At 50.5% G+C, this 19,851-nt stretch overlaps 1 protein-coding gene across 3 annotated transcripts in view; it reads right to left on the bottom strand.

The window, feature by feature from the left end:
- LARGE1 (LARGE xylosyl- and glucuronyltransferase 1) overlaps positions 1-19,851 on the bottom strand; it is a 429,267-nt gene that overhangs the window by 223,618 nt on the left and 185,798 nt on the right. For all 3 annotated transcript variants that reach the window (XM_079775304.1, XM_079775306.1, XM_079775305.1), the window contains one exon: positions 9,369-9,670. In XM_079775304.1, coding sequence (XP_079631430.1) covers positions 9,369-9,670 — 302 coding nt within the window. The remainder of the gene's footprint in view (positions 1-9,368; positions 9,671-19,851) is intronic.

Below are 19,851 nucleotides of genomic sequence, written 5' to 3'. Positions count from 1 at the left end.
GAAACTGCCGATAGAATTTTATTTGCTCAAAACACTGAATGATGGACCCAACAGACACAATGATTTCAACCTCGTAGACATCAGAAGGAGACACCTGTTAACTGCAGGGGAAGCCAAAGCCATCCGGGACTCGGCAAGGGGCAGGCGAGTTGCAGGGGCGACAGGGCCCAGTGTGGGGACAGGATGGGCCAAGACTCCAGGGGTGACCCTGAGTGTCTCTCCCAGAGTCAAGGCCCAATAAATGAGCCAGAAGTGAATGCCCATCGGCCTCCTCCACCCTGCACATCCCTGGCCTGCTTTAGGATTGATCTGCTGTGTCAGGAAGAATAGCATGACCCAGGGGAGCAGAAACCCAAGCGTTTCTGGGAAAGCACGTGAATGGGTGAGACGATGTGGGGTCAACAGAAGTTTAATGGGGAGGGCAGACCCATGTTCAGGCAAGTGTATTGTCCAAATACCGCCTGACACTGATCCACCGCAGTAGCCGCATGCTACGCTCCTACCTACGGGGCCTCTGGGTGGCTGGCCTGACCCAAACATTTGACACACATTCGCCAAACATTCGCTCGTTCTGCACATGAGGACTGAGCACCTACTGTGCATTGGGCTCAATGGTGGGAGCTGAGGGCACAGCAGTGAGCTAACGACTCCATCCTGCCACCACCACGGGAGCTGGCATTCTCGTTGGGGGGACACAGAAAACAGACAGATAGGGTGTCCCCCAAAATGTACTAGTATATACACTTTAAAGCCGATAGCTCCGTTGACGTTCCTTTCTTTTCAGAGTTAACCCGTTGGAATTAATAATTATTCAGAGCATGTATACATTTATGGGATACCCTGCATAAATAATTAAAATACATAGAATGCTGGAGGATGGGAAGTCCGGGAAGAAAATGAAGCAAGGGATAAAGGACGTGTGTGGGTGGAGGGGAAGTGGGGGTTGCCTGGGTGGCGATCACTTTGAGGTGACCCTGGAACAAGAATGTGAAGCACATGAGGAGATGAGCCTGTAGGTCTCCAGGCCGCAGGCGCCAGGCAGCGGACCGAGCGAGGGAGCCGGCGTGCATCAGGACCACGGGGAGCGGGCTGCCTGGGAGAGAGGCAGCGAGGAGGACGGTGAGCTGAGACCAGAGGGGCCACATGGGCTGACCCTTCACGCTCACCGTCATTTGTAAGAACTTGCCTTTCCCCGTGTGCGAGGGGAGAAGCCACTGGAGGGCTCAGAGCTGAGAAATGGCCTGCTCTGGCTTTTCTTTTCAAAGGCTCACTCACGATGCCAGTGGAGAACAGATTTTCTGTGTGTGTGCGTGGGTGGGGGCAGGGGAGCAAGCGAGGAAGCAGAGAGAACAGTCCAGAATGCAATAAGCCAGGTGTGGTGGGTGCTGCCCAAATGCCCCTTCGGTGAGAAACATGCTGCCCGGGTTGCTCGGAGGGCTGTCCCAAGGCAGCCGCGAGCTGTCACACCTGTAGGAATTGCCCGGAGGTCAGCCCATTCCTGGGGTGACCACATCCTATAAATCCCACAGCATCCTCGGTGCTGGCCCCACGGACACGCCTCCATGGACGGTCCATGCGGGAACGTGCATCTCGGGTGCCTCACAGCACAGCAAGCAGGAGGTGTGTCTGTGGGTCAGGGAGGCAGGGGAGAGGGGAGACGGGGCCAGGTAACACATTCTTTCAGAATCCTCTGTGGTCAGCGTGTAGTCCGCTTCTGCAGTGGAGAAAACTGTCATAGATTAAGATTTGGAGCCTGTGGCGAGGATGTGGAGAAACTGGACCCCCGTGCACTGCAGCGGAGAGTATAAATGGGTGCAGGCACTATGGAAAAGGGTATGGTGGTTCCCAGAAAAATTAAAAATAGAAACCATATAATCCAGCAATCCCGCATCTGGAGAGAGAGAGAGAGAGAGAGAGAGAGAGAGAGAGAGAGAGATATCTCCAAAAGAACTGAAAACAGCCCAGCCAGTGTGGCTCAGTGGTTAAGCGTCAACCTATGAACAAGGAGGTCACAGTTCAATTTCTGGTGAGGGTACATGCCCAGGTTGCGGGCTTGATCCCCAGTGTGGGGCAAACAGGAGGCAGCCGCTCAATGATTCTCTCTCATCACTGATGTTTCTCTCTCTTTCTCCCTCTCCCTTCCTCTCTGAAATCAATAAAAATATATACAAAAGAACTGAAAGCAGGATCTCAAATAGATATTTGCACACCCAGGTTCATAGCAGCACTATTCATGATGGCTAAGAGGTGGAAGCGAACCAAGTGTCCATTGTCAGATGGAGAAATAAACAAAATGTGGTGTATACACACACACACACACACACACTGGAATAATATTCTTCCTTAATAAAGGAAGAAAATCCTACATGCTACAGCATGTATGAACATGGAGGACATTACACGAAGTAAAATGAGCCAGTCACAAAAGGACAAATGCTGAATGATCCCTCCCACGTATACGAGGTCCCTAAAGTACACGAATTCACAGACCGAGAGCCGATGGTGGGTGCGGGGGCCTGGGGAGAGGGAAGGAGTTGTTTAATGGGCGCAGACTTTCTGTTCTGCAAGATGAACAAGTTCTGAAGGTCTGTCCTACAACAACATGCACACACTCGGCACGGCTTGAGCCGTGCACTTAAAAATGATTAAGAGGGTAAACGTCATGTTACAGGGTTTCACTGTTCCACAATCAAAAACCAGAAAAGGCCGAAACCGGTTTGGCTCAGTGGATAGAGCGTTGGTCTGTGGACTGAAAGGCCCCAGGTTCAATTCTGGTCAAGGGCATGTACATTGGTTGCGGGCACATCCCCGGTAGGGGGTGTGCAGGAGGCAGCTGGTCGATGTTTCTCTCTCATCGATGTTTCTAGCTCTCTATCCCTCTCCCTTCCTCTCTGTAAAAAATCAATAAAATATATTAAAAAAAAAAAAAAAACACCAAAAAAGATTCCCAACGTGGGCCTTTGCTTTTTAGCTATGTGGCCTCGACAAGTCTAACCCTTCCCGTGGATAAAATGAGGATGGTGAAAATGCTCCCCTGAGCTGAGCTAACATATGTAAAGTGCAGTGTTGAACACTAACCCACAGTGCATGAAAGCAGATATGGTTGGGATCGTTACCACCCACAGCCCGCCCCGCCTCCCATGGCGCCCCTGCTCTGAGCCAGCTGGAGGGCCAGCTAAGCCTCCTTATTTCTGTAACGTGCCCTCAGGGGAGGATGCCCTGGTGCGTCACCTCCCCTGCCAAACTCCTCCTTCTCTTGGAAGATGTAATACCACCTGGTGGAACCTCAGCTTCCTCACCTATAAACAAGGGGTAATAATATGTCAACGTCCAGGGCTGCTGGACAGAGAGAGATGATTCATGTAGAGGGCTTAGAGCCAGGCACCCTGTAAGTAGTAGATATGTACCAGCCGCCATTATTATTAATTGTTATTATCAACGAGTTTATAGTATGAGAAGGCTCTAGCTTCAAGGCCTGGAGCCTTAAATGTTCTCAAAAGTCAGGCCTCAGTTTCTCCCTTCCGCCCTCACTCCCACCCCCTTCAAGGAAGACCTGGGACAGTCTCTCCCCCGCTGTTGAAAGGAGGGCGTTCAGATTTGCCCAGTTCCCTCTGCTCTGTCCCATGCGGGTGCTGCCTTTACCCCCTTCACATACGAGGGGGCAGGAGGCGCGGAATGAGGAGATGAGCCACCGACTCACTCATCATCTGGGCCACGATGACAACGAGGGAAAACGAGGACAGCACTCTTCTTGTTCTCCACTGCAGTTTCGGCTTCTCTGTTTTTGTTGTCGGTACATCCTCAAAAATTAATTTTGTAAGAGAATGCACTATCTGGAGCAGATCGAGGCAGGCCTGTTCCGGAGGCTCAGACAGGAGGCTGCTGGAGACGGGCCCCTTGCTACGGCCATCGTGTGCTAGGCAGCCTCCCAGGTTGTCCTCACAGCTCCTGGCCAGCTGGTAGTCACGGCCGGTGGGAACGCTCCTGCACTCTCGGGGCTGATGTGCGGGGCCAGCAGAACTTGGCAGGAGCCACGGTACATAAGGTCCAAGGCTAGGGCATCCAAGAGACTGTGGTTCCTGCCTTGCTCCGCGGAATCACTTACCGGGAAGCTAGCTGCCAGGTGGAGAGAACACTCAAGCAGTGCAGTGGAGGACGCTCGAGGAGTCCCACGGAACTACGGCCCCAGCCAGGCCAGTGTGCTATCCTGGGCGCGCAGCCTCCAGCCCCAAGCATGCCCACAGATGGCCGCAGCCCCGGCCGGTCATCTCACTGCCACCTCGTGTGAGAGCTAGAGTCCCAACCCTGTACACTGCTCCCAGATTGCTCATCTTCAGAAGCTGCATGAGATAATAAATGCTTACTGTTTAAGCCGTTAGATGTTGGGGATAACATGCTATGAAGCAATAAATAACTATTAGACTCAGGGAAGGCACCTCAGATGTGACGGGAGCCAGGACTCCCTAAAAATCGCTGCCTAAGAAATCTGACGGGGCTCTTCCATCTACAACATTCCCTCATGTCAGGGCCTGACATTTAGGGAAGATATTTTAGTGGATCTACATCCTCGAAGGAGCCCCAAAGGCGACGCATGAAGCTAATAAAATGTGAGTCCACAGGCTGTGCCAGTGTCTTCCCATAGTCACGTGGTACATGGGAAGATTGCAGGCACACCCCTCTCTACTGCTGGGATCTACACTAATAAAAGAGAAATATGCAAATTGACCATACTTTTGCCACACCCACCAGCCAATCAGGAGTGAGTATGCAGATTAACCCAACAAAGATGATAGGTTAATTTGCATACACAGGTGCCAAGCGGCCAGGGGTGGGGCAGGGCTGGACTGTATGAGTGTCGCATTCCGCACCGCCCCAGACGTTCAGGGCCTCTGGGCAGTGTGGGAAGGTGGGGCCGGAGCGGAAAGAGGAGGTTCCGGGGCCGGAGGGAAAGAGGCAGCTCTGGGGCTGGAGCAGAAAGGCGGTGCTGGCAGCCAGGGAAAGGAAGGCCCACTCTTGCATGAATCTTCATGCATCGGGCTTCTAGTATTAAATAAAAACCCTGGAAGATGGAGTAAAAACAAGGAACTAGATCAAACAGCTCAAAATACTGTGGGTTGGTCAGGGGCCCAGTAAACTCAGCTGAGAGGTGGCAAGTGTTATAAACGCAATGCCTATAGCAAAATGGTAGCTAACAAATGCATCTGCAATCTGAAAGGCAATTTAAAATAACCCACCTTCTTTTAAAGGAACAGACACATCCTGGCTTAGACCCACTGAGAAAGGGGAACCCCCAGGTTGCCAGGCTGCTACGGCCCCCAATGTGAAAGCGGACCCCCACATTGTTAACTGGTCACCCTGAAGCCTTCTGAGGCGAGGCACCTGCCAGGCACAGAACAAGGACTGAGGCTCTGAGGCTGAGGACAGGGTGGGTCCCAGGAGCGATCAGGCACAGAGCATTTAATACTGTGGGTCACAGCACAGATTCTGGAAGCAAACAGCTTAGCTTTAATGCCAGCTCCACCTCCTCCTGGCAGTGTGAATTTGAAATAATTAGTTCACCTTTAGCTTTCTAATCTTTAAAAGTTAGAGAGTATGTTGTGGGGATGACATGAGATATGTTATGCAAGTGTAGTGTCTGGTAACATTTAGCAGTGCCTGGTAAACGTTCGCTTGTATCACTAGTACACTGCTGCCAAGAAATCAAGTTCAAAGCATAGAGAACAGGAAAGAGAGATCCTTCCTTAAAGAACATCGGCAGTACCATTCTCCTGACTTTCCATAACGACAATGCCAATGTTTGCTGCTGAAAGTATATCCATATATGTGTAGACATCCCTCCCATTGAGAGACAGGTGTGTGTTTCCACCCCCTTGGAACTGGGTGGGCGTCTGTGCATGTTTCAACACTACCAGCAGAGCGGACACCAGGTGACTCCTGAGCCAGGTCATAAAGTGCTTCGCTCTGGCTTGCTCACTGGAGTGCTTGTACTTCAGCCGCCAGGAAAGCAGCCGACTACCCTGTAGCTGCCATGTTGGAAGGAAGCCCAACTAGCCCCTGCAGAAAGACCACAGGGAGAGGCCAGGGTCTCCAACAGGAAAAAGCAGTGATGCCAGGCCAGCCAGCCAGCCCCCACTGCACTACTCCAGCTCCAGCCACAAAATAACAACTTAGATATAAGGGCCCCCAACCAGCTAAGCAATTCCCAAGCCCTGGACCCACACAAACTACAAGAGGTAATAAAACCACAGGTGTTTGAAGCCACTACATTTTAGGGGATTTGCTAGGAAACTGGAATATCAATATCTGCCATCCTATATAATAAAAGGGTAATGCGCAAATCGACTAAACAGCAGAACGACCGGTTGCTATGACGTGCACTGACCACCAGGGGGCAGATGCTCAATGCAGGAGCTGCCCCCTGGTGGTCAGTGCACTCCCACAGGGGGAGTGCTGCTCAGCCACAAGCTGGGCTGATGACTAGCCAGTGCAGTGGTGGTGGCGGGAGCCTCTCCCGTCTCTGCAGCAGCACTAAGGTTGTCCGACTACAGCTTGGGCCCGCTCCGTCCATCAGTCCATCAGTCGGACATTCCCCTGAGGGCTCCCGGACTGCTAAAGGGTGCAGGCTGGGCTGAGGAACGCCCCCTTCACCCCCAGTGCATGAATGTCGCGCACCGGGCCTCTAGTAAGTATATACATGACACTCATACAGAGTTAGTTTCCCACCTGCTACCACAATTACATTGGGAAACATATTCTCATTTTATAGGGATGAAGCAGACACTACAGAGCATCCGGATTGTTCAAAGTCACATGACTAGTGAGTGGCAAAGCAAAGATTCCTGGTCAGGAACTCTGACTCCGGGTCCAGTGATGGTTCTGCTGCTCCATAGCTGACGCTCAAAGTAGACCAGAAATGCAAGAAAAATATACATATCTGTACACACTTAGGCACACGTGAGGATCAAAGAGAATCATTCTGCTCCAAGTCTCAAGGCACAAAGAGCCAGCCCCTCGCTGGGGCAGCCCTTCCCTGACAGCAGAAATGCAGGGATCACATGGGCAGCTAGCTGCAAACCACACACTAGGAAATGATCAGAGGCACAGGACTGGTGAGGGCCCCGTTTCTATCATCAGATACTCTCAGCTGACAGCCATTACAGAGGCGTTTTCAGAAATACTTGTCATTCTCTAGAGAAGTTTCAGACCAATAGGAGATGAGGGTGACATCCTTGGTTATAGGGGCCTGCATCTGACAGCGTGTCAAGACTAGCTTCAGCCCTAGCTGATTTGGCTCAGTGGATAGAGTGTCAGCCTGCGGACTGAAGGGTCCCAGGTTCGATTCCAGTCAAGGGCACATGCCTGGGTTGCGGGCTCAATCCCCAGTAGAGGGTGTGCAGGAGGCAGCCAATCAAAGATTCTTTCTCATCATTGATGTTTCTATCTCTCTCTCCCTCTTCTTTCCTCTCTGAAATCAATAAAAATATATTTAAAAAAAAAAAAGACTAGCTTCGGCACTTGTAACCACCACGTGTTAGATGAAGGGTGGCTTCTATTTTGACTCCATTGACTGACATTCTTGTTTGCTTCTATGGCTTTTTCACTAAAATTTATAGACCCGAAGCCATGGAGACAGAGGAAGTGGACTGCTGATGGGTAGGAAGCCAGCATCTCAAGGTAAATGTGTACCCAGAGGAGATTACTTTGGAATAACATGCCAGGAGATCAAGACTTTCAGATTCATCTATGGAAGATCTGAACAGGACCAGGGGCTCATCACAGACAAATTCTGCCAAAAATCACTTTTTAAGTGTGTAAGAAGTAACATTACTAATTAACGCAAAGAAAGAGGAGAACAAATACAATCTAATTCTCAGGCACAAGTCAAAAAACTACAAAATACGTTATCGTAACCATCAGCAACCTCAAGGTCCAATTCCTGTATTTCTACATCACCTTGCAGAGAGCACAGGGGTACAGAGGATCACATCATGCATCTGTGCTTTCAAGCAGTGATTTCTAAACAGTGTCCACTATCTCAGAATCACCCGAATAGATTCTTTTAATACTCATATTTTTGGGACCTACTCTCAAGGAACAACGACTCTGCATCTGGAGACATACGCAGTACTTTAAACAATAAAGAATTTAAATTAAAAATATGACTTAAATTTGATTTGCCTCTATTTTTGTCATTTTGCTATTTCATAGAAATTTCTCTACTTCTATATAGCACAGGCAGGCGTTATTTTTCAGATTTATTGATGAGACTTCTGAAGTCCAGAGAGGTTAGGTAACTTGCTCAAGTACTCTCAGCAGAAACCAGCAGAGCTGGGAAATGAACTCGGGCTTCTGTGTGTCTCCAAAGGTCTTGCTCTTCACAGGGAAGCTCTAATTCCTGTGCATGGGAACTAGAAGCAGCAGGAAATGAGTGAATGAGAGTGAAAGCGTGTGTGTGTATTCAGTACACACAATAAGCATGGTTGTATGAATGAGCGGGGTGAGAGGTGATAGGATGAGGGTAAGTTTCCCGAATGTCTAGAAAGGTACTAAGAAATAAAGCAGACCCTAAAAGGGGGAAAGTGATATGAAGCTATGAAAGTTCCAACCACTGCCTTAGATGAACAATAAGTCTCTGGTTCTGAATTGTAGAAGCTATTCCTAAAGTGAGAATGAGACCCGAGGGAGCTGCCTAACAGGGCCACCACCCCGGGTACACCACTCACACTGTAGTCTAAGTCAGCGGTTGCCAACTGGTGGTCTGCGGACCACTAGTGGTCCAAGAGGTCCAAAAGGTTGGCAACCACTGGTCTAAGAACAGGGGGCCCCCAGATGACAACCAGGTGTATAAACCTTGAGCAGGTCCAAATAAACTGTGAAGAAAGGAGAGCTGGCTTCCATCAGTTTGTGCCTTTTGATATCTTTGTAGTGTAGGCTTTCTTTTTTTCTTTTTAAATATATTTTTATTGATTTCAGGAAGGCAGTGAGAGAGAGAGAAACATCAATGATGAGACTCACTGATTGGCTGCCTTTTGCATGCCCCCTACTGGGGATTGAGCCAGCAACCCGGGCATGTGGCCTTGTCCGGAATCGAACCCAGGACCCTTCAGTCCACAGGCCGATGCTCTATCCACTGAGCCAAACCAGCGAGGGCTGTAGGCTTTCTTATCCCCATTTTTCAGATGGCAAAACTGAGGCTCAGAGGCTAACGGTTTGTCAGACCAACAGCAGAGTTAGTGGCCAGTCGGATTCACACTCAGGTCTGAGTCAAGAGCGCCAGCCCTGTCCAGGCATCTGGCGGTGCTTCTAGGCCAGCATTTGCAAGGGGGGGGGGGGCAGTTGGGCCTTGGAGGGTTCTAGGTGCTCTTTACCTCACACTTCTCCACGACTGGCTGCTGCCCACACTCGGAGCTGTTGCCCGCCACGATGCCAGCTCGAAGGTTCTCGCTGTCCCCAGTACCCTCTTCCATGGAGTAGGTCTTGGAGTGGTTGCCACGGCGATGGGCCGGGGCCCTGCCCTGGGCCAGGCTGAGCTGCCTGCGGAGGGCTCGGTTCTCCTCCTCCACCTCACGCACCCGCACCTCCAGGCTCTCGCGCTCCCGCTGGCTGGGGGCGGAGTACCGGGGACTGTGCGGCTGGGACTCCAGCGGAGACAGCGACACGGGCTTCCCATCTGTGGGTGCAGAAAGACCAGGGAAGAGTTAACCCAGAGTGAAACACACCCCAGCCCCTCCACGTACCCCAGACATGCATTACTACATCGCGAAGTTCTTCTCACAATCCCATTTACAAGAGAAAACAGATGGAAAGTGGGTTACAAATAAATGCATCCAGACGGAGCTGGGAACAAAGTTGAGAACAGAATGACTTATTACGGTGATAAAAACTAACATGCTGTTTAGAGAAGACAATCATAATATAATTTTTCCTAATTAAATGCACTGTCTTCTTTTCCCTACTTGGCACGTTACTAGCTAGACACTCTTGTTATCAATAAAGCCTTATAAATATGAAGGAGGAGGAAGAATGGAGAAGGAAGAGAAGGGGAAGAAAAAGGGAGGTGAGGAGTAGGAGGATGTGGAAGTAGGCAAAAAAGGAAGGGGGGGGAGAAGAAATATTAATAATGATTAAGTTGACTTAGTTCTTCCTGGGTGAACTCCTATGCATCCTTCAAAACCCTATTTCAGAAGCATCACTTCCCAGGGGAAACTTTCTAATTGCAGGCAAAATATCCTTCAACAGGTCCCAAAAGTGTTTTGTACATAGGCACTATAAAAATGTACCTGTCATATTGTATTTGGTAAATTATTTTATCAAACATCTTCTGTCAAGATTAGGAAATCACTAAGGACAAAGACCAGGCCTTACTATACTACTTATCTTTGTGGTAACATTATCATAATATCCAATAAGTGCTGGAAGGCTGGATGCATGTGTCCGTGCCAAGAGTAAAATAATTAAGGTCAACGAGGAAGAAGAAAGTAGGACTGTAATCAATCTCAAAGTTTCCCCAGAAAAGCCGTTACCATTCCACGGAGTGCCAGCAACACTCCATTGAACAATCATACACAGAGAAGATAAGTAGCGTTTTCCAAGCCACACAACCAGGGCGCAGCGCTGTCAGAATGCGTAACCAGGTCTTCCGGATGCCCGAGCCTGTACACTTTCCACCAAGTGCCGTTTCATAATAGGTTAGAGAGCCACGAATGAAAAGTAACATTATGCCCGGCCGGTGTGGCTGCGTGGCTGAGCACTGACCCATGAACCAAGAGGTCACCAGCTCGATTCCCAGTCAGGGCCCATGCTCAGGTTGTGGGCTCGATCCCCAAGAGGGGCTTGCAGGAGGCAGCCAATCACTGTTTCTCTCTCATGGATGTTGATGTTTCTATCTTCCTCTCCCTCTCCCTACCTCTATCTCTAAAAAAAAAAAAAAAAAATCAATTAAAACACACACACATTATTAATGTAAAACCCCATCTCCCAAAGATGCTTAGCAAACCACCCTGTGCACAGTAGGCTCAACGCATGCCTACCACCCAGGAGCCCCAGCAACATAAGACACAGGGAAAGGTGTCGCTCCTGTGCCCACGCCCCTGAAATCCTGGACGCAGCTACACCCCGGCTGCCTCAGAGACTTCCCAGCAACCATCGCGTCTCCAGCAATTACCCTCTCTCAGCCGCCTGCCAGAAAAACACTCCTCTTTTTTCATCCTTCGAGTTTTTCTTCTTCCTCTCCAGGCCCCACTGAGCTTCCAAACTGTCCCAGGAAGTCGGTGAGACTCACAAAACTTGAGGATCAAAGGAAGAGGCAAGCACACCCTGCAGTTCCTCATGCAGCCTTCGGCATCCCCTGTGCCCAGGGCCCTTTGATGTCCCTCTGGGCCTGCACAAACACGGCTCTCTTTTTCCCTCTTAATCACCTCGGGGTTAAACTCCTGAGCGCCCGCTCCTCTCCCATCCAGGCGGCAAATAGGACGCTCGGGATGACACTGCCCGGGACTACAAATCAAAGGCCAGGGCGCATGTGTGGGGACGTGAAGCCACAGGTCAATGAGGGTGGCACTGTCGCTGAGCTGGCCAATTACGAGCGGTGACCCAGGCTTTTGAAACCGGTCTCCCTGTTTGCTCAAATCAAATCAGTTCCACCGAGAAGGAAAAAGAATAAGCAGCCAACAGCAATTGTGTTTTCTCAGCCGACATCCACCCTTGGGGCAGGGGTGGCAGAGGGGCATCGGGCCTGGCAGTGGGCAGCGTGGCGCCGGCTGTGTGTCTGCGCCCCGCCTGGCAGTTCATGCTGAGGATGTCTTAGGTCATCACGGCCCAGGCAGTTGGCAATTGGTGACCCCATTACGGATGAGGACACTGAGACCCTAAAAGCGTAAGCCGTGTTCCCACAGTGGTGCAGCCTGATTAGATCCGAGGTGAGTGAGAGGTACAGGTGCGCTCGGGCACAAGGTCTTGGGGAACGTTTTGGGCAGGAACCCAAGAATCTCTGGGAGCCCGCAAAATGAACGACAAACGGGAACTGTGAGTGGGTTCTTTGGAGGGGTTACTTAAATGCTCCCAGTGTCAGTGTTCCCTAGTGTTCCCTTCTGTGAAATGGGAGCAGAAATGCTAACCTTGCAAGGAGGAAGGAAGGCTTAAGTAAGATCGCAAAATGCAAGCACCGAGCCCTGTCCCTGGGAGTCACTCAGTATAAAGTAATTCCTCCAACTCCTTCCCAGTGCGGGTCGTGGTATCACAGGTGAGATGAGCTGATGATGATAAGATGGTATATTTTCTGAACACCACGCTGTTCTGAGTGGTCTGTGGGAGGAGTAGCCAGCAAGCCAGGCCTTCCTCTGACACCATCCTGCCTTCAGCCTTAGGTGGGTCAGAGTTCACCCAAGGCGATAGGGAAGTCAGGCAGGTTTCCCACGGGGGCCTCGTCGCCTCCCCTGCTCCTCTCCAGAAAGCCCCACATTTGACATGTTCATGGGAAGCACATTTCAATTCTTTGATTATCTATCCTATATAATAAAAGGCTAATGTGCAAGTAGCCCGAATGGTGGAACAACCGAACAACTGGTTGCTATGATGTGCACTGCCCACCAGGGGTGTGTGTGCGGAACATGGCGGGCGTTGGCTGCAATAGGATGGTGGAGCAGGTGAGGGGGGGGGTGCCAGACCAAGGCAGGGTGCCGTCGCTGTCATCGGGGCGAGCCTCTGGTGGTTACTGAAAATTCTTTGCTCCCGTGTGCCATGGTCCCGCCTAGCACTCGCACCTGTTGCTGGTGCCAGACCTGCTCGCACCCGCTGCCAGCGCTGGCCCCGCTGGCACCTGCAGTCGGTGCCGGAGCCACCGCTTGCACCTGCTGCTGGTGCCCGGCACCGGTCCCGATCACTCTGCACCATCAGCGGTGTGAGCAGCGGCTGCAGGCCCCGATCGCCCCTGAGGGCTTCTACACCTCCCCCTGCTCCTAAGGGGTAATCGGGGAAGCAGCCGCCGCTTGAACCCACGGCTGGAGCTGGCCCCAATTGCTCCATGCTGTCAGTGGGTGCTAGTGGGGCTAGTGCTGTCGGTGTGTGGGAGCCGGGCTGCTGGCAGACGGGACCAGGGGCTGCGGCAGGAGGGGCAAGGCAGGGGCGCAAAGGATGGGCCAAGACCTGCCCCTGTGCCTACCACAGCCTCAGGGTCCACAGTTCCTTTCAAGGTGCACGAATTTGTGCACTGGGCCCCTAGTATATATATAAAAGCCTAAGCGACCAGCTGGCCGGTAGCTCTGACACACAATGACCACCAGAGGGCAGAAGCTCCGACCGATAGCTATAACGCACACTGACCACCAGGGGGCAGACGCTCAATGCAGGAGCTGTCCAGTTGTGGTGACCTGGCAGCTGCGGCTCTCAGGTGACGCACCCGGACCAGAGAGGAGGGAGCCCAATTTCAGGGTGCGTCACCCAAGAACCGCCCTCTCCCAATCCGGACCCTTTGGGAGATGTTGGAGAACAGGTTTCGGCCCGATCCCCGCAGGCCAGGCCGAGGGACCCCACCGTGCACTGCTCCTCTAGTTCTTTGATAATTAGCCACAAACAAAGGATAATTATGCAAGTCCCAGGCAGCTACAATTCCAGGGATACTGGAGGGGAAATGCTCTCAACATCCTGTGTCCATTTCTATGGACCCTTCTTCGACTCCACATGGCTTGAACCAAACTTTGCTCTCAAACTCTGTACATTCATCACCAATGAAGACACACAGAATAATAAACGCCAGGCCTCAAAGAGGGGAAGTCATGCTGTGCCCAGGGTCCAGGCGGAGCCATTGTCCTACGTCCCAGAAGCTGGAGCCAGCCTTGCTGGGAGGAAGCGACAGGGATGCCACACAAGGGCTGCTCACTGTGGGGGAAACCAGGGAATGCTTCCTCCCAAAATCCTCCAACGGGATTTTCTGGAAGCTGTCTTTGGCACCCGAAGCAACCCTGCGTTCCAGAAAAGGCCTCGGAGATCTTCTGGCGAAGACGGAACAACAGTAAGAAGAGGGGTGGTTCCTCACAAGCTCCGAGAGAGAATCTGCAACCACAGACCGGGGAGGACACCGAGGTTTGCTTCCTCCTAACAAGCGAAATGTGACTTGACTTTTTCCTCCACTAAATTGTTTTCCAGAGCCTTGTCTTAAAGAGCTTCATTAAGTCAAGCAGGTGAAGACGTTCTTAGTGCCAGTGTGCTGTGTCTCTAGCTGGGTTTGGGCTGTAAGTGCTGAAATGTACCCTGATGAGCAATGATGTCAGTGTTTTGCCCCTTGAAACGCGAGACTCAATGATTGCAAAGCTTCAAATTGTTATTATTATTTTTGCCAAATATCCTGAGTTCTGAAAGTTGGACAGTCGGTCTTTGAACTACTGTTTTCACAATACAGTAACTGAATCTTTCCTATTTCTGTTGGATAGATATCCAAGAAGTCTAAGCATGGGCAGAAGGACTTTGGTTAGTAGCATCCACATCATCACCAAACTCAGCAGAAGATAATGTATATAGTGCTTTATTTTTTAAAGATGCTTTTATTGATTTCAGAGAGAGGAAGGGAGAGGGAGAGAGAGATAGAAACATCAATGATTAGAGAGGATCACTGATCAGTTGCCTCCTGCACGACCCACACTGGGGGTCGAGCCCACAACCTAGGCATGTGCCCTGACCAGGAATTGAACCACAACCTCCTGGTTCAAGGGTCGATGCTCAACCACTGAGCCACACCGGCCAGGCAGTGCTCTATTATTTTTATATAATTGAACAACTGGACAGTGGAGCCGAATTCTTATCTTAGATCACTAGGCCGTTTAGTAAATTATGGGTGCGTAACAACACAATGCATCCCAAAAAATGTGAGTGCTTATTCCCTCCAAATCTGGAGAATCAACCAGTGTGTGAGAGCACAATCCATTCACATCCCAATCATGTTTGACCACCCTCTGCCCCTTTAGCTCCTTAACTCCCATCACTTTTTGCATGGCCACCCGCTCTCGCATTGGTCCCCGCTGGCTGAGCTTGAGAAGGCAGCATTTCCCTGGCACAGCATCTTGCACCGTATTCTATACATACTAAAGGCCCGATGCACAAAGATTTGTGCAAGAATGGGCCTTCCTTCCCCTGGCTGCCGGCACCGCCTTCACTCCAGCCCAGAGCCGCCTTTCCACCTTCCCATGCTGCCCAGAGGCTAGGAGCGACTAGTGCATCCCGCCCCGCCCCTGGCCACTCAGTGCCTGCATATGCAAATTAACACGCCATCTTTGTTGGGTTGATTTGCACACTCACTCCTGATTGGCTTGTGGGTGTCGCGAAGGTACGATCAATTTGCATCTTTCTCTCTTATTAGTGTAGATGCAACAGTTGGATCCAATACCCTTAATTAACCTTTTGCACTCGGATGTCGAGTGTGACTCGACACGGTTAGCATCGGTAGCAGCTCGTATGTCGAATCGTATTGAATGTATCAATAATTTGAAATATAAAAAAATCCAAATAAATAAGTTTGTATGAAAAGAAACTCCAGTTTTTTATTCTACTGCCGCGCTTTGTAAAATCTGGGGTATTTAAAAAATTAAATCCTGAGTAGAATAAAGGAATCGAGAAAAAAGCAAGCGAGTGCAAAGGGTTAATAGAGTCATCAAAACTAAAAGCGAAACAAGAGCGATGATTTTATCCTTTGCAAAGCATGAACTGGGCATGCTCACCCAGGCCCTCAACATGGCCCTTGACAGTAGAATCAGACACAGAAATATTCCAGAATTTCTCCTTAATTGTCTCTCTGGCAGCACTCAAGATGGAAGATTTTATAAGTATGTTTCCACTGATCAGTTTTTTTAATGTTAGCAATAACTGTGTTATTTTGTATAAAATATTCATAGCCCTTATAAAATCCCACTAATATGGCCCAAAGTAGCAAATCATATGTGCTAGGGAGAATCATATTTTTCAGTAAAAAATTTTAATAAGGTCTGATTTTTTTAAAACTAAAAATCTTATTCAAATCAAGAGAGCCACATGAGATGATTGTTTAGCAAGGTTTTAAGGTTTTATTTTACATTTGTTACACAGAAGGTATTGAAAACTATCCTATTCTAAATATGTGAATCAATAAACCACAAATTGTCATTTTGGTTACCATATTCACTGACCAAAAGGGATTTTGGTGACTGTTTTCTAATGGGGAGTATTATCCATTCTGCTCCTTTACCCTCTCCAAGTGCGTGTAGACCAAGCATGTCAAACTCGTGTCCAGCAGGCCGTGTGCCTAAACAAGGCATGCGGACTGCCAACCGCAAGTTTGACATGCTTGGTCTACACCGTCTTATTTCAGGGGTGGAATATCAGAATGAAATGCTGGCCCATGGAAGGGAGGAAGGGACTCATAAAAAGGACCCAAGTTCTGGCTAGTTTGGCTCAGTGGATAGAGCATCATCAGCCCACGGACTGAAGGGTCCCAGGTTCAATTCCGGTCAAGGGCACATGCCTGGGTTGTGGGCTCGATCTCCACTGGGGGGCATGCAAGAGACAGCTGATCCATGATTCTCTCTCATCATTTATGTTTCTATCTCTCTCTACCTCTCCCTTCCTCTCTGAAATCAATATATGTGTGTGTGTGTGTGTGTGTGTATGTATGTATATATTTATACACACACACACACACACACACACATATATATATCTACCTAATAAAAGAGTAACATGCTAATTGACTGTACCTTCGCAATGCCCACCAATCAGGAGTATGCAAATTAACCCAACAAAGATGGTGGGTTAACTTGCATATGCAGGTGCTGAGTGGCTGAGGATGGGGCAGGATGCTTGCGTCGTCGCCATGGCGACGACGCAGGCGTTCCGCACCACCCCAGCCGCTCCGGGCCTCTGGGCAGCGTAGGAAGGCAGAAAGGCGGCTCCGGGCTGGAGCGGAAAGGCTGCTCTGGCCAGAGTGAAGGTGGTGCCGGCAGCCAGGGGAAGGAAGGCCCATTCTTGCACAAAGATTCATGTGTGTGTGTGTGTGTGTGTGTGTGTGTGTGTGTGTGTGTGTATTTTTAAAAAAACCGAAAACAATGAATGCCTCACACCATACATGGGCCTTTCCCTGGACGCAAAGGACACGACCCACGGTGCTTTGCTCTCCCAAGAAGGGGAGCTACCATATAGCACTCTGACGACGATGGCCTTATCGGTTGGAGGACGCCCTGGGGCCGTAGAGCAAAGCTGAATGCAAAACATGACTAGAAGCCTGGAGAGTGGCCTTCACACAGCATGTCCGCCCATGAGAGCGATCATTCTGCTTATCCGCCCCGCACCTGAAACTCCACATGTGCCAAACCTGAGCAAAGGTCTCAGGCTGCATGGGAGTGAGGATCAACACAGAGGAAAACCCCCTCCTCCCACCTCTGCTGTTTCAGGGGATCTGGTGCCAAGGAGAACTGACTCGATGTGCATGGCATTTCCTGGGCCCGCTGACACCCCTTTCTCCACTACCGTCCAGGCTTTGAGACCGGCCACGGACCTTCCCCCAACCTCCCACTGCTCGCCTGACCCCCAGGGATATCGCGTCAGCAGGAGCACCCAACCATGGCCTGCAGGGTGCACGCTGCAGGGAGAACCCGATGAGCTGCTGAAAGGAAGGAGCTGAAAGAGAGATCAGTAGAAAGACACAGTTATCCAAGGCAAGGAGGGCTGTTTATTTGCATCGGTTAAAGTTAGCAATGGCCAAGGAGCCAACCAGAAGCCTGAGCCGCTGCGAGAAAGAATATTCTAGCACATTTCACAAAGAAGAGGAAGTGAGTATTTTTGTCAATGTGGGTGATGCCTCCAATAGCATCCCTTTCCTGCAAACTGCCGCGTCACCTAAATCAGCGTTATCAACCTCAGCTCAACTGTAAATTAAAGACAAGAGGGAACGTGCAGAAGCCTGCCTGAGCGTCCCCCCTGCCTAGAAATGGCTGCCCCCCTTTTCTCTCTCTTCTTGTCCCTTCTTCACAGCCTCCAACCCCTTTGTCAGTGTGACTGACTTAAATTATATTCCAAGTCCCATCACTATCTATATTGAAATGAAGAAAACACACACACACACACACACACACACACACACACACAGAAAATAAAAACCCTTATCAATCCTCTTTTCACCCTGTCCTGACAAATCCAAACTATTCCTCAGGGGAAAATCAGAAATGAAGAATGAAGTTTTAGCAGGAGTGATTTGGGAGGGAGAGGGGAGGGGAGAGATTTTATCGGGAGCGCCGCTTGACAGCAATCACGCTTTATCAGGATGGGCACTTGGCAAAGATAAGACCTTACCACGAGCAAGATAGATGTTTGGGTAAAATATTGTGCTGATACCTATTACGCAAAACCTACCATCTCTACTTTTGACAGATGGTTATTTTCTTCCAAGTCCTACTCGTGGGAGGATGGCAATTTTTTATAAGGTGCTTCCAACAGTATCAGGAAAGCAAGAAGAATAAAATGAAGGAGCTTTAACAGTTGGACTACAGTGAGGCAAAGCCAGGGTTTTTCCGGGCGACATAAAGTGTAGGGAGCACAGACCCACAAAGAGGATGCGAGAGATGCCTTGATAGCGGGGGCCCCAGGACCAGATCCCAATTCTGGCCCCGAAGAGAAGAGCCCCTCGCAGGACGAAGGCCCATCTGAGACCTTACTCGTGGGACTGGCCTCAGAGGCTGGGTCGGGCGGGGGGTGATGAAGCTGCTCTGTCCAGAGGAATGCCGGTTCCAGCCTTGCTGGACTTCCTGGAATTCCTGTGGAAATCTCCCGGGCCTTCCCAAATCCCCCTTCTGGCCCTGGAGAGTACCCCACAGAACCAGTGAGCCTCACCCACCAGCATTTCCTTACAGGGGGCAAGCCCTGTACTCAATTCCTGGGTGGCATGACTGGCAGTTGGAATAAGGATTAAGCATCTGTATTGTTTCCTTTGCAGGCTTAGTCACCTGCTGAATTCCCTTTGACTCATGACTATCTCCCTGAACATTCCTTCTAGGAACCCTCCTCTATTCCGCTCAGGGTGAGTGCCCCTCCATTCCTCTGGCAGGCCCCGGGGCCCCTGCAACCTCCTACCACATGGATTTGGGGGTGGTAGCACCTGATTGTGCATCCAACTTCACCCTGTGCCTACCATCCCCTCCACACCTGCTCATGGCAGACACTCTGCAGGTGAAGGCAGGGGCCGTGGGGCATCCCCTTTGCTTCCCAAGTGTCTCACAGTGTCAAGAACACGGGGCACTCCTAGGTGCCTGCCACACTGTGGAAAGAGATGACGACTCAGGGGCTTCGTGCTGTCCCCACATCCGAAGGAGAGCCCTGGACTCCTACCTCCAAAACCTTCTGCTCCCTCTGAGGGCAAATGGGGTCACTGTTGTTCCCATTGCACAAACACATAAGGCTCACTTTTTTTTTATTGAATATACTTTTACATTTTATTTTATTGATTTCGGAGAGGCAAGGAGAAGAAGAGATAGAAACAACAATGATGAGAGAGAATCACTGATCAGCTCCCTCCTGCACGCCCCACCCTGGGGATCAAGCCCGCAACTCAGGCATGTGCCCTGACCAGGAATCAAACGGGTTCATAGGGCGACACTCAACCATTGAGCCACACCGGCCGGGCTGACGGTATGATCTTAAGATGCGCTTCTAGACACCCAGTTGCCTGAAGCTGGTATTGCTGGCTCCATTGCATACGGGTGGATCTGCCCTGCCTTCTGTAGCCTGCAGCACAGGAAGGAGGGGAGGGCAGGGAAAGAAGCACCCAGGATACTGTCAGGGGTCAGGAGGACTCAGCTGCTGGAGGGCGGCCCCTGAGAAGGGGAGAAGGGAAAGTGG

This window comes from Cnephaeus nilssonii (genome assembly GCF_951640355.1).
Source record: "Cnephaeus nilssonii genome assembly, chromosome: 6".
NCBI lineage: Eukaryota > Metazoa > Chordata > Mammalia > Chiroptera > Vespertilionidae > Cnephaeus > Cnephaeus nilssonii.
Note: the sequence above shows the minus strand (reverse complement) of the source record. Positions and strands in the feature narration are given on the sequence as shown.